Here is a 15,844-nt window from a genome sequence, read left to right as displayed (position 1 = left end):
CAGACCTGTTTTACGGTTGCGGTTGTGAATAAAAAATGGATTAACAAATTATTGCATTCATTTTTATTTACATTTTGCACAGTGTCCCAAATTTTTTGAAATTAGGGTTGAATATTCTCAGTAGTTAATATATCCAATGGGAATCTGTAGACCTCAAAATATATTAAAGCCACCATGATTTTATCTTGTTCGAGATGGTTACCTATCCAGCTAGCTGCTTGCCAGTAAACTGGCTTGCATTTAGCTAGTAAACGGTTTCTGTTTCTGACACAAATGGGATTTATTTTGTAATATAATATTAAAAATAATAATAAAAAATACAACAATAAAAACGCATAATTAAACATAATAGCTACATTAACTACTTTAGGTAGCTAGCTTTTTATGCTGTTTCAGCGGTTGAGGCTCTAATCCACTTGATCCTCTAATCTCTGTGATGGAGCTTATTTTCTTGCGTTATTGAGCTTCTAAAATAAAGGTTTTACAGACGTTAAGAAAAATGTGGCTTTATTAGCACTTTGTTAGCAAGTTTTACCCAAACACAACTCTAAAATTCGAATCAGCTATCAAAGAGCATTCCAAAAAATTACTTTTGAGTTTATGGTCACTGAAACAAGCTGAAGTCTGGGCTTTGATGTGCAGGTTATCTAAGTGTGGATGAATCACGCTCTCCAGTGCGTTGCTCAGGAATAAACCATTCTTCAGTAGCCAGGTGGGAGAGTGCGAGTGAGCTTATTTAGGTGTCAGGATATGTAGCATTCTCTTTTTTTCTCTGATCATTGAGTGCATGTGTGTAGGGGGTTGTGCTGCAGGTGGTTGTATAAGTGTGTTCCAGTTCTGTGTGCGTGTATAAGTGTGTGTGTATGACCTGATGACAACTGAGATCAGAGGTCTGTTGTGCTCAACTGAACGTGCCCAGCTGCAGTAAACAGTAAGTGATTACGGAGGGTGCAGGTGACATGTAATGGAGCGCTTTCACGCATATACACACACTCACTCTGAGTTACATTTACCCCACTGCTCTACACTACACTACAAAGCCATGAGTCAGGCTGCTCCAAAGAGGGGAGCTGAGGGAAAGCAGAGAGGGATGTTGTAAAGAAAAACTGATGCCTGCCCAAAACCCCATTCAGCGTTGACAGCATGTAACAAGCCGCAAACCTGCTCTCTAACGGGACATGCTGATCTAAGATTACAGTCACTAAAGACTTTAGCACATGTCTATTGTGTTAGAATGAAGCAAGCCTGCATGACTAGCGATGGCTGTAAAATAAAGAGCTACACGCTCTAAATCGTTGTATATATCGAATAATCCCTAAAGTTAAATAATTGGATTTGCATGAGCTAAAAACATTTACACACGCTGAATGTTGGATCCATCTGAACCTCCGCTGTTACTGCATTTATTCTTCTCTATTTTAACAATGTCAACATACAATTAAGGGTACAAAAATGGTCCCGATTGTGCTTTAATAATGCGGCAATTTCAGCACTCTGCAAACATTTTTTGTATCCTGAAACACACATATTACAGACCAGATCAGATCAGAAACAAATCGATACTTTTTGGTTTGTAGCCTATTTGGTTTGCTTTCCTTTCACAATGCAAATCATTAAACTGACTAAAAAACAAAAGCGCTGGCCGAGGGACATGTAGGAATGAAAACATCATCGTAAAACTCTTTCATGCGATGCTCAGCAATATGGCGATGGAAAAACAACTGTGCACAGAAATGGTAAAAAACATTCAAGCACAGAGAACACAGAGCTGGCCCTCGATAAATTACCGCCCCCTTCAAAATGATAGAAATGACTAGTTCATAACACATTGTGTTTAGCATTCAGGGTTGATTTTCTATTTTTTGCCCGTCAGACTTTCATGAACACGTGGCATTTCTGTGGTTCTACAGCTCTGTGTTTTTGCTCAGTTTAGCACAGTGGTTCTTAACCTGGGTTCGATCGAACCCAAGGGGGGGTCAGTCTCAGGGGTTCTGCGGAGGTCAAGACACAAACCCGACTCATATGATTCGTGATAACACGCCCCGCTTAAGAAGGGTTCGGTGGATGCGCATATGAAACTGGTGGGGGTCAGTACCTCCAACAAGGTTAAGAACCACTGGTTTAGCATCTCAGGTTAAAAAAAAACAAAATGTGTCATCTTAAAATGATACATGCCATTGATCTGTATGGTTTTCCAGAATGTATCGAGCTGAGAAGCTGCCAAGCACTAACCTGGTGTTTCTGATTACTGATGCCAAGAGCACCTGCCTCTCCTGTGACACCAAGCCAGTGAGACAGGCTGAGCAGCCTTGTATCCTTCTCTAAAACTCTGAATGCTGAATCCTGACAGACGGATTACTGCAGTAATCTTCATTAAGCTCTAGACGTCTAAGGGAGTTGCCTAGAACTGCATTTGAATCAATAAATGGAAGAAAAGTTGGATTTGCCAAAATGTCCCTCTTAAAACTATGAGTATCACTATACTAACTTTGAACAAACAGATTAATATGCAAATAAAACATATTTGAATATTTCTAGGTAATATTCCGGTTTGTATAAGTAAGAAAGAAAACACTACAGGACAAGCTGCAAATAACTGGCTTACAATACTCACTGTTCAAGGGACTTTTCCTGTCAGAAAGCTTATAGCTTTACCTCTGACTGTTACAAAGTACTGACACTGCAGACTCCTTTCATTTATGCTAATTAAGAATCCCACAGAGAAAATCTAAAATATTATATCATCATATAAGGATATTGAGTAAATGATAGCTTTATCTGGGGACATCTTAAATTTAAGTCCCTTGACTTTGTGTTCTTACTTGAAAACATATCAGGATTTGTGAAAGGATTCTGTTTTGGGTCTCATACTTTTTGAGACTATGCTAGCTTAGCAATTACTGTTACATTTACTGTATAGCAGTCCTCACTCTCAGTTCTGCAGGGTTTCTAATTACACCTGATCAATTAATGCATTGTTTATGAAAGCGCGGCTCGATGGAGATGAATTGGAGCAGGAAAAGACCTCAGGATTGATGAACACTGTGCTATATACAACATGCTAATGTTACTTTATACACTGCTGTCAAACTACCTGGGGGGCTACAATGTGAGATGTGTAACAGACGGTGGGTGTTTTTTCCTGATGATTTTGCATCAGCCACCGGTCCGGACCCATGTATACTGGCCCATAACCCACGCTACAGGAAAGGCCCCGATGTCTGCTTTGATAACAACATTGATGTAAGTTTGACACTCGCATGCTAAGCTACAAGATATTTACAGAAATTTTATTTGTGCGATTCAAGTCTGATTTTGGTTGATGTGTTTAAAGCTGTCTTCATTTTAAACTTATGTTACAAGTTCGTTTATATATATTTTTTAATGTGGTTGATATTTTTATTTTATTCCAGTAAATATCTTATTTTCTGCTATTTCATATTTGGTTCTACTTTCATCTCTTTTCTTTTTTTATTTCCGCTTTCTCTTTCATCACACCTTCACTTTTATGTGTGTCCTTCTCAGGAAAAACCTTTGTGCCCCATCAGTGCTTCTTCTACCTTGGCTTCATCTTCTTCCATCCTTATACTGATGTTTCTCTTTTGTGTTTGATGGTTAGTTTTGCGTTAGGTTTTTTTTTCTTTCTTTTTTGTAGCTTTATAGAAATGTCCTTACGAAACCATGCATCAAACGGTGACATGATAGAAGGCTTCCTGAAGCTCCAAAAATAACTTAAAAAGCAATTTTAGGTTTTATCATTTCAGATCAAAATGTAAATGCCCATGATTAGATTGCCATCTCTAGCTGCACTGTCAGTATAAACACACAGAGAATTGAGGCGCCACAACTTTCTCTGTGCTGTGGCAATAGGGAGTGTCTGGCTTGTCCCTGAGAGAGTTTTGGGGAAATAAACATGCGTTTTCTCCCTTTTGAAGTTGAGCCTTTCCTCATGCCAACACACACAAACATGCTCACACGTCAGTATTAAAATCAGTGCTGCAAGGTATTTGTTGTTCTGTAGAATCTAATCCAATGTATTATTACAAATCGATACGTAGGGGATCGCAGAAAATCCCACAACATGCTAATGATTGGACATTTTCTGCTGTGTAAAGTTCTGAAACTCCATTTATTTTGAATATTTACGGTTCCAAAAAATGGGGTTAATCTTAATAATAAAAAGGACGGAAAGAACGGAAAAATGTAATCCCAATTTGAGATAAACCATGTCTACTATATATGTCTTTTTTTTTACATGTGTAGCCAAATCTACTACTGGAAAGAAATGACAAATGTGAAAGATTTTTTATCCCTAAAGGATTTGTAATTCTACAAAAGTCTCACTAACATTTTTTGTATTGCCTTTAGGAAGACGCGTCTGACTGTGGCGGTGGATGTAGCTTGATTCCTTCTCTCTGGCCAGTGCTAGTTCTTCAGCTGCTGCTCCTCTGGCTTCTCACTGGAACCGGCTGCTGCTCCTGACAAGCACACAGCCGCTGACTGCCCACCACTTAATCACAGACTGTTCATTACGCAATTAACCGACACATATTTCACTTCCTAACCACCATTCACGCACGGACCAGAAACACAAACAACCACCACATCTCACGGAAATCTCTGCTGACTCAGTCTTGGTCATGTTCATGAGAATACATTCCTGATACAAAATCACAGAGCTTTTTACACACATTCTTACACACACTGTGCAGTGTAAGACATGACTGTGTTCCACATGTCCACTCCCGTTTTTTTTCCAGAAGAAAAGATAAAAGACTTCTTTTTTCAAAGAGCTACATTTCACTTTAGCTTTTGAGTTTTTCTTTATTTCAGAGCTAATGAGGAATCAGCGTTGGGACTCTAATGCTTAAATAGGGAAAGATGCTCTCCCAGCAAATGTAGCAGTCTTTTTAGTTCTTTTTTTTTTTTTTTTTTTTTGGGGGGGGGGGGGGTGGGGGGGGGGGGCATAATTTATTTTTCATTTTTTCGCCTGTTACTGCTGCACTTATTTGAGGCTTGAAGAAGATTGGATCACCATTAACCGAGTGTTGATTTGAGCACATAAACATGATTTAAGAATTGCGAGGTGCGACGTCATGTGTCTAGGGTTGTTTTTATGTAATTCGCTCTCACATCAAACGAATGGTGAGGATAAAGTAATTATTTGAATGCCATTCGAAGAATCATTAGAAAGGGGTTTATTATGGAAGAAGTCGGTGATCTCGCCCCACCGGGCCCTAACTCAAATACTGTATTCTGCGTTTGGCCTGCTGACCTTTCTGTTTTTTATTATCCGCCATACAGATACTTGATCTACTAGAATTTCTTCCAGTTTGAGTTCTATGCCATGATATCACACAGATGTCTATCGCTGAGACGCCGCATGAAATGCTTTATTTATGTTAAACGGAGCACATGCCAAATTACGAACGTTCTTTATTCGTTACTACTTATCCATAAGAGACATTTCTTCATTTTCTCCTAAAGAAATGATCAGTGAAGAAACCTTTAGGCATGTATTTGTTTTCTTATCTTTCCCTGGCCTTACCTAAATACTACAGCTACCATTAAATATCACTTCTTATTTAAAAGAAAGCTTAATGATTGACTGTTGAAGCTCTGCCAGTCCTGACTAGGGGAAATAAGACTGCCAGCATCAGCATACGCTGAGTCTTTTATAACCTTTCCTATTGTATCCACAAATACAAGCACATGACTTTAGTGAGATTCTCTAATGGCTGTTTTTAACCCCGTTTATTTGGATTAGACACGTTTGTTGAGGCTGTGGTGAAAACTGTGGTTTTGTCACACTAATCAAGTCAAACAATGCTGAGTGTTTCAGGTGAAAAGTTCATGTGTCAGCTAGGTTGCCAAACGCACGTGAAATACAGCATATTGGACTATATATTTTTTGTAGCCAAGTGGAAGCAGGATCATTTTCATGAGTGTCGACTGTATTCCATAAAGTTATTTACAAATGCAGTCGTTTCATGAACCTCTGAAAGATCTTTATTTCTGGATTTGTCACCTTGGACCTGCGATAAAGATGGTGAGATACGTCCAACTGTATGTATATAGACTAATCTTAATGAAGTGTACATGTATATGGGGACTATGTATGTTTGCCTTGTTTTCCCGTGTGCAGTGGAAAAAAAAAAAAGTTTAAAAAAGATACAAAATCCAGGAACCAAAATATAGACACTATTAATGAAAACTGCATTATTTTGGCAGTGTTTTTTAGGTTTACGTATATTACAGTAGCTGCAAAGCAAAATTGCACAGTAAAGTATTAAAAGGATGCTGATGAGGAAGCATAGTATAAGATTGGAACTTTCCAGTAGTTTTATTCCTGAGATTCTGCATATTTCAATGTTCTAAAAGTGCAGATTTACTTTCAAATATCTCGTATTTCAACACTCAATTTTCAGTAATAAACTTCCACTTTACATAAGAGGATTTGATAAATGAACTGTCGGACATGTTCCCTCTGTTATAGAGTACGTCTAACTGTACATGTTCCCTCTGTTACAGAGTACATCCACATTAAACTCTCTCTCTCTTCTCTCTCCTGACTTCTGCGGTACTGTGTAACACTGAGAACTTGCATGTATCATTAAAATAGGCTTTACAGAAGCATTCAAGCCTCCTTATGTAAAGAAGGGGCAGTAAGAGTCTGGTATGTGTGTGCCTGTATGTATGTATGTATGTATGTATGTATGTATGTATGTGTGTGTGTATGGGTGTGTGTGCACGTATGTGTTCTCCGAATGCTGCTCTCAGCTGCTGTGTCGTCCTGTTGGGCTGCTGTGTGTCCGTGTTCATGAACGTACCGCCGGTGCTGATTGCTTGATGTGCCAGGAGAAGATACCGCTTTCCTTTCTAGAGTGTTTTTGAAGTCGCTCTTGTTTGCTGATGGGGGTGTGGCCTGTGCATTTGTAGCCCTGCCTCTTTTCAGGTTGTGCTCTCAAAATCCTTCTCTTTCTCTTTATTATTCTTTTTTGTGGAACTTGACAAGCCTGAAAACATTTTTTGTATACATTTGTACCATGTTCTTAAAGAAGAAGACAAATGAGGAAAAAAAATTGTTTGTATTGAATTCAAATGTGTCAATTCTTGTGCAGATATATTCACAATAAAAAGGTCTATTGTTATTAAACTTTTCTTTATTCTGTTCATTCCTTCTTTCGTTTTTTACGTTTACAGATCTTCTAAAGACATCATGGACTGCTTTACATTATGATCAATGATTTTCCAGTAATATATGATGTCATAGTATTGTCTTATCATGGTTACATTATCTAGTTACACAATAAAGCATACAGAGATGGCTGGTAACTCTAGCCCAAGTCCGACATCTTGAAAAGAGACTTATACAACATTCACGAAGATAAAATTCCAACAAAATCAGCATGACCTATATTGTTGAGTGACACAACATATAAAAATGGGTTTATCAGATAAGTTATGAGCACAGACAATTTCCCCCCTGAAAGCAATTATAGCAAATCTTCAATCTCTGTTTTTTATGAGATGTATTGTTTGATTTGCTTGAAAACCAATGTAAAGTCTGTAGATGCTTATTTCTGGTCCCACTATATATTTACTGTTGGAAATTAACTATACAGGTTAATATAAAGATTTAAAAATAAAGATAAAGCCCAAATATACATGTTTTTTTCAAAGGTGTTAAGTTTCTTGAACCCTTTGGAAAGTCCACTGAATCTTGTTTTGTGAGGATGTGCTCAAGTTTTCTAGTTAAATCTGTCAATCCATTGTTGTAAATCCATTTCATTTGGCATGGATGCTGTATTAGTATTTTATAACAAAATTTTAGCACAAACACAAACCGTAGCCTTCAAAATGTCATTATACACTTAATATATTAATTTATACTGTATACTATTTTGTTTAGACAGTCAGCATTTTCTACTAATAGTTCATGTGCAGTTCTTAAAGACACACAATGTAAAGTGGGACAATAAGCATAATAAGAATGATGTGGGGCAAACCATTATACACAGAGAGACATTATAGAACATATAGACAGCCATATTCATTATTTTTCTTTTTTTTTTTTTTACAAGAATGTCATGCGCTTCTGATTTCATGTCATATTTCCATGTTTCCTGGATATCAAACCTACCAAACGGGAAACAAAAAATTAACTAAACAGAAAGTTTAAGTCAGGGCCAGGCTGCTATTTCCTCCCAGTGGAAATCAAACCACGGTGGCCTTTCAGTCTGTGGAATCATTCGGCATGACAAGCTGCAAATTAAAATAATGAATATCAAAGCATTTGTAAGTCTACCACCGTTACTACATTTATTCTCATTTAGAACTAGATCTAGATTTAGAAAATACCAGAACAGTAGGATCAAATTAAAACTCTGTATTTACATCATTTTTTTGCTACATTTTTTGAATGTAAAACAAAACAGCCAGCAAACTGCAATGAGTGTTGGACATTCACTTTATTAAAACTGTATACTGTATTACAAGTGTTATAGATTTCACAAGCTAATATGTCTGTGTCTTGACTAATTGAAAAATGAGTAGTATCATTCATTTTCATTTAAGAGGTTGAATTTTTACTGTTTAAGCTTGGAGCAGCTATGTCAATTTCACATCAATTGTTGAACTTGGCAATGAAAAGACAATGCCGCATTATGGAATATTAATTCAAAACTTAGTGGGTGCTTTCTTTGCTTTTTTCGTAGTCAGAGGTTAAAAATTATGTTATGAGGTTTTGTTGAATGCAGTGTCAACTAGAGGCCACTTGTGCAACCTCATTTTCTATTCTGGATCCCTTTGGATACTATTATTACATCCAACTTTGAAACTTTAACTAAACCACCCATCCTGACAGCTGTATATGAAGTTTTTGTTTTGCTGGAAATCCCGAAATATAATCATGGAAGTATGTTGTGTATATGTAATGCATTCAAATTTAATTGTATATAGTGGCTACTGTGGTGCCAGTCTAAATGAATGTATGTCTCTCTCTCTCTCTCTCTCTCTCTTTATCTCTTTCTTATTTGGGTGTCTTTCTCATGCTTCCAGAAAAGTTTGCCCACCACAGAGCCCAGCCTGGCCCACGGTCTTTAGGGTTAGCACAACCATGAAACAGCCATTTCCTGTTCGCTTTACCCTTCTCACAAACAGTGTTAGCTTGAAAGCTTGTTGAACTCATGCAGCCCCGTCAGCTGATGAAAAACCCTCTGATTGGCTGTGATGGAGCGTGGATCTTGGTTAAAGACATTTTCTGGCCTCTTGATTACTTTTAAAAAGTCTGGGATTGCTTTTAAACATCTGTGACGACAGGCTTGGACTGCTTTTTTCTTTCCAGACCATTGAGTAGAGGTGGTCCAGATGGATGTGGGTGGGTCTTATTTCAGCTTTTAGGAGTGTAACATTATTTCGCTAGCAACTTTTGTGGGAAGAAAAAGGGATTTTATTTGTTTTGTGTTAATGGGAAGGATGCTTTTAAGGAACAGCGTCAGAGGTCGGAGATGGTTATCTGGAGTGAAATGGGGGATGGGGTGGAGGGGTCTTGGTAATCAGATAGCTTAGCTGGTGGCACCAAGGTTGTGACCTCACATATAGTAACCAAGTCAACACATGCCAGCAACACAACAATAATAAACATACCGTGGAGGGAAGACACTTTATTGTTTTTTCCTCTTTTTTAGATGAATGACCTCCTGACATCTATCGCCTGGGGCAGATCTTAACGTCTAAATAATAACAAAAATATTCATTACACAAAGACTAGAACTGAGTCTTTCCTTAGATGTATACAAAGGTTAGGGTTTTGAATATCACAATGGGACACCACAGTCATATTTATCTAACAATCTATTTAGACTTAATCTGAACCATAATCTCCTAATCATTAGACCATGTCAAGTTTGAATGGAGGATAAAATTTAATTTCCTAAAGGCAACATAATCATTTTACTTCTTTATGCCAAAACTGAAACAGTCATGTTTATACCTTCATCCAAAAGTCTAGTAACTAAGAAACATGATCCAAAGCAGTTTTATTCCTCATTTATCACCAATGATAAAAAAAGGAAGTAAAACAAATTAGTGGCAATTATTATGTAATAACAGTAATAAACAGCCATTCCTTCAAAAAACTTTCTCTTTTCTTTTTCTTTTATTAAATTAATGAGCAAAAATCAAAACTCAGTGCTACTGACAAAATGCAAAAAAATCTCAGCAAAACGTTGAAACTAAACACAACTTTTATAAATGTTAAATAAGCATGTCCAAACAGATATCATCACCATAACTTTTTGTCTTTAATCGCATTGTTAATCTGTTCATTTTTAAGTTTGGGGTTACATTTTAAAGGAATGGGTCAAAGCCACTGTTATAGAAAAGTAATCAACAAATGCTAAATGACTCACTAGTTGGGAAAATCCTAATGACTCCCAATAGAGGTAACACGAAATGACCTCAGACAAAATGCTAAATCGATTTCTCCTTATAGCAATAATACATTTTGCTTTGTTAAGTAACAACCTATTACAGGGAAAAATAAAATGTATATATGTAAAGTGTAAATAAAAACACAATGCAATAATGTTGCAATAAAAACAAACAAACATTTTATTCACAATAGAACATGTAAAGAATTTAATGGCTCAAACACGTCTCAATAAAGTTTGGATGGGGCAACAAAAGTTTGGGAAATGTAAGTGTTATTTAAATTAAACAGGTGAAGAAACGTTTTGTAATTATTTAGGTTAATTGACAAAGGTTCAGTAAGATGATTGGGTATAAATAGTATATCTTAGAGTGGCAGAGACTTTCAGAATTAAATATGTTTAGAGCTTCAACAATCTGTAAAAGACTGTGTCTACAAATTGTGGAACAAATCAGAACAATGTTCCTTAACATAAAATTGCAAAAACGTTGAATATATCATTTACAATAAATAATATTATCAAATGTTGTAAATAATATGGAGAAATCCTATCGCACAAGGGACAAGGAAATAAATCATGGATGCCTGTGATCTTCTGGCTCTCAGGCAACACTGCATTTAAAACTCATAATTCTGTAATGGAAAACACTGCATGGGCTTAATAACACCCTGTAAATCATTGTCTTTTAACACATTTTGCCAAGTCAATAACAAATGAAGGTTAAATCTCTATCATGCATTAAAGAAGTCATATATGAACATGATCCAGAAAAAACAATGTAGAACTGTTCTGTGGTAAAACAAATCAAAAATTTAATTTCTTTTTGGAAACCACTGCATCCTCCGGACTAAAGAAGAGAAGGACTATTCGGCTAAAGTGGCATCTCTGACGGTATGGGGGTGACTTAGTGCCAAAAATCCCCCCCAAAAATTTCCAGTGACGGTCTTGAATATTTGAGCAATAAATGCTTACTACATACCACATCTACTACAATAGCCTGACTTTGTCTGGGTGCTGAACTGGCCTGCCTGCAGTCTAGACCTTTCACAATTTTAAGCAATTTGGCACATCATGAAACAAAAAAATACAATAAAGGACACCCAAGACTGTTGAGCAGTTAGAATACTGTACCAGACACATATGGGACAATAACATTCCTCTCACAAAACTTCAGCAACTGGTCTCCTCAGTTCCCAGATGTATAAAGACAGCAGATATGATGCCGCACAGTTGGCCCTGTCCCAACTTTTTTGAAGCCTGTTGCAGCCATACACTTCACAATATAGATATGGAATATCTTTTCATTTTAAACATTTTATATGTTTTTTTTGTTTTGTTTTATTGTGAATAGAATATGGATTTGTGAGATTTGCTAATTTTGCATTGAGATTTGCATTGTATTTACTTAAATTTTTTACAGTGTCCCAACTATATTTATTTATGAATAACCTGCTATAGACCCCGGACCTCAACTAACTGCACCCCAGGCATCTTTACCCTACACCAGCACTTTACTAATGCCCTTGTGGCTGAATAAGCACAAAGTTCTACAACCAAACTCCAAATTCTAGGTAAAGGACATCAGAACTATACATACTGTACTGTGTACATATAATACTATATATATACTGGGTACATATAATTTGTTCATTATTAGCTTGATTATCCCACTATATTACGGAGGTCCATGTAAATGATCTGTTACTACAGAAATGACAACAAAATCAAATTCCACATGGACTGAATAAAAACAAGTCTGTTCCAGATGCAGCTGTATTTAAACCATTTATTATCTGCTTACACACGAACCCCTTGCTTTCCTGAAACTTTGAATGTATTCCTTCTTCAGTTTGTACTACTTTGCACTTGTGCAAGTAAGTAGTGTACATAGAAGTGAAGGGTCTGAGAGAAAATTCCGCACTTTATTTATAAGGGAGGAATCCAAGGTCGAGAGTAGAGACATGCAGACTAATTGAGTGGCACAAATATGAACAACTCTTCAATGTTTAATCAACACTTGTATAACTTGGCATAAATGCATGGATTTGGCATCATGTACATTTTAGACCTGATTCAACACTGTGTAAAAAAGAATGCAAAGTGTCTACCTTTAACGTGTTCCTTATGGTGTTTCTGTGACACAGCAATTGATTTGTGCTGAATTGTTTTTTTTTTTCTTCTTAGAAAGTCCATAGCTCACCGGCGTGAATAATGCGCAACTAAAGGCTGAAATGTAATATGGTGTAATGAAACATTAATGAGCACCTATTGAACTGTTCTTGATATAACTCTGAATGCTGAGCCTGTGCTCGTGACTATAAGTCGTCATAGACGATTAGAAGGAGCTTGTTATTCTCATTAGGCATGCGATAAGAATTACTTATCAATATGCAAGAAGGACACGATGACCTTATTGGGATTTTCCAATCTACAGAAATGAATCTTTTCTGACCAGGCAAATATACATATATAGATGCATGTATACTAAACAATCTAAACTAGCTCTAAGATGTGGTCTGTTTTTTCCTTTAAAACTGTAGGTGTAACAGCTAAAGTTCACTTCTGGTTAAACAGGGCAGGTACACATCTGGAGAATCAATCAAGTGCAGAGGTTTTACCCCAACCAGAAACATGACCACAAAACCATCCACTCAGACCTCATTAGCAATTAGATCCCTGTTCTCTCTCCCTCCTTCTCCCTCTCTCTTCCCCTCTCTCCCTCTCACTTCTGCCAAGTCTATAATATGCCAAAATGAGTTTGTGCTTGAAAACTACAAATCCCCTCCCACAAATTTCCTCCTTTATTGGTTCTCCTGTGGCTGCCTTGAAAAATGAGAGTCCGCTTTGGGAATTCAGCCTTCCAGAGAAGAAAACCATTGGCATATTTTAGATACCAGGACTGAAGTCATTTAAATTTCATATTAATTTCAATGCTCTTCCCATAACACACTTGTGTCCATCATGAACTTAGGAAGTTTGTATTAATAAACGTAGGTGTTATTAAAAGAATAAATCTATTTTTAATTTCCATTAACTAATTCTAGGTTTTACAGAGCACTCAAAAAGTATTACCGACCCATTACATTAATATAATAATACTGCGCTAGACTGAACTGTTTTTTTTTTCCCCATATAGCTGCATTCAAAATTATGTTTTGAGCAAGCCATTAAAGCTAAAAATATCTCGTTCGAACCTCATTGCTTACATTTTGCTTTGACATGCACTATCAGGGCTTTAACATAGAGAGACCCCTGCCTTTTCACATCATGTAGAATTAACAGAATTTACCACAAGAGTACTTCAATCAAAGTAAAAAAACATGTCAAGGAAAATATGTCTACAAAGTGTATGTTTTGTAAAAATGTGTGAAAACACATTCATGCTTTTCATTCATATTGTTCAAGTAAATAAATACATAAGACATTAAAGACAGCACAGGAAAATGAATACTTATGTCAGTATATTTAGAGGACAAATAATAAGCGAGTTCAATAAATATTGAGGACAATTAATAACCAAGACAATACTTATATACTTATAAAGAATGATTAAATAATAATAAAAAAAAAGATTTACTCAACAAATACGTAGGAGTAGAATTGCTCTGAACAAATAATATTTTAAACAATATAAACCTAGGGCAAATAATATTTGAGAAAATAATAATTAGAAAATAAGTACTCAGTCATGGGTTGGGAACTTACTAAAGGCAATACAAACTCAAGAAAATAAATACAAAAGATGAAATATACTCACAACAATAAATATTCAATACAATTCATGCTGTGGATTTAACAATAGAAATTGTCAAAAAGCAGCTTTACACAAACCTGAAAGATATAAATTGAAATTAAAATGTATCTCTAATGAGCAAGCCAGAGGCAACAGTGGAAAGAAAAACCCCTGAGGTGACATAAGGGGGGAAAAAATGATGAAGCGGACTGTGTGGGGACCCATCCTTTATTGATATAGTGTGATAAATTATTTATCTTGTATAATTGTTGAATATCACATTAAATAAAGAAACTTGAGTAAACCTGTCTTTAGCATCTTTGGAATTTTTGGAGTGTCCATGGTATCATCCATAATAATCCCAATTCTACAATGATCTTTTTTCAATTGGATTGGAGTACACAATGGATTTTCAACACAATAAAATGCCTACTTAGAACAACTCCCAGGATAATAAATTGGATAGTTCATGTTGAATAAACAGGGTAGAAACCATTATGGAGGAGACTTTTTATTTTTATGCATGACTAAATTAATAAAGAATTTGTCTATTTAAAGTCTATACAAATAATAGGAGAAATCAAAAGCACATAAATACTTTCTAAATGCTTTGTATGTATAACTTCTACATCTGACCCGAAGGTGAATGGTCTCCCTACAATAACTACACACTGTACATATACATGGCCCATCGCATATACTAATGATTCATCTGTTGATATTTAGTCTGAAGTTAATTTTATGAGTTTCGGGATGGCCCACATGGACAAAAGTCACCCCAACTTTGTTTTGAAAAGAACTATTATGAAAGTGAATCAGTACTAATCATGCTGAGAGTAGTATGTGCGTGCGTGTGTGTGTGTGTGTGTGTGTGTGTGTGTGTGTGTGTGTGTGTGTGTGTGTGTGTGTGTGTTAGTGGACTAAAACTTTCACAGATGTCCTTAGTCCTGCCTCATCAAAAGTTAATCACACAAACATGGGGCCGTTAGAGATATGCTTCCCAGAGGGCCAACAGTGTTCAGAAGCCTGTGTGTGTGTCCGTATAGAGTCGGCCAAGAACAAATACACTCTGGACTGCTGCAGTGTGTAGGGCCACACACAGTACAGAGTCAGCCAGCTGTGAGCGAAACCCATGGGCATGAGTTTGTCACCCAATTTAGGCTAGATCTAAATCTCAGGTGTACACTTTTCCATAATGCAGCTCACGAACCTGGCCTTCATGAAAGCACTAATTAGGATTATTGGCAAGAATTTAGGCACAGCGGAATTTTTTCTTTTTCGACAGCTTATTAGCAGTAGTTGACACAAGACAAGAAGTCACAGCTGCGATGACCTGTATTTAAGAATCGACTCCATGTTGAAAGCACTCCTGGTTAATGTTTGTATGCTCTACACAAACGAATATAATTCAGTGCAAACTGCCTCAGCTCCATGCAGTGATTGAAACACTTTGTGGTAATAGTGCTATAATGAAGTCTGAGGGTTTTGGGATGGCGAGGTGTGGTTTTCTATTGGGAGGTCGTTTGTATCGTGTGGAATTCGTCATGGAGGAATCTTGAGAAGGACTGAAAATCCTTCACCACAGATTGCATAGGGAAAAGCTGGGAATGAAACCACACACCAGGCAATAGGCCACAGTGAGACCAGTTCTTATCTGAATTTTTAGCATTCTTATTTT

At 36.6% G+C, this 15,844-nt stretch overlaps 1 protein-coding gene across 3 annotated transcripts in view; it reads left to right on the top strand.

The window, feature by feature from the left end:
- The window catches only part of LOC310731835 (voltage-dependent calcium channel subunit alpha-2/delta-1), a 113,692-nt gene extending 106,536 nt beyond the window's left edge, over positions 1-7,156 (top strand). For 2 of the 3 annotated variants that reach the window (XM_083551741.1, XM_083551740.1), the window contains exons 36-38: positions 2,199-2,311; positions 3,161-3,243; positions 4,369-7,156. In XM_083551741.1, coding sequence (XP_083407867.1) covers positions 2,199-2,311; positions 3,161-3,243; positions 4,369-4,482 — 310 coding nt within the window. In that variant the 3' untranslated portion in view covers positions 4,483-7,156. Of the gene's footprint in view, positions 1-2,198; positions 2,312-3,160; positions 3,244-3,525; positions 3,631-4,368 lie in introns of those variants that run through there. The other variant, XM_083551742.1, reaches the window with a different exon arrangement.
- The last annotated feature ends 8,688 nt before the right edge of the window (positions 7,157-15,844 follow it).

This window comes from Silurus aristotelis, assembly GCF_946808225.1.
Source record: "Silurus aristotelis genome assembly, chromosome: 10".
In the NCBI taxonomy this organism is placed as follows: domain Eukaryota; kingdom Metazoa; phylum Chordata; class Actinopteri; order Siluriformes; family Siluridae; genus Silurus; species Silurus aristotelis.
This window is presented reverse-complemented; position numbering and strand designations above follow the sequence as displayed.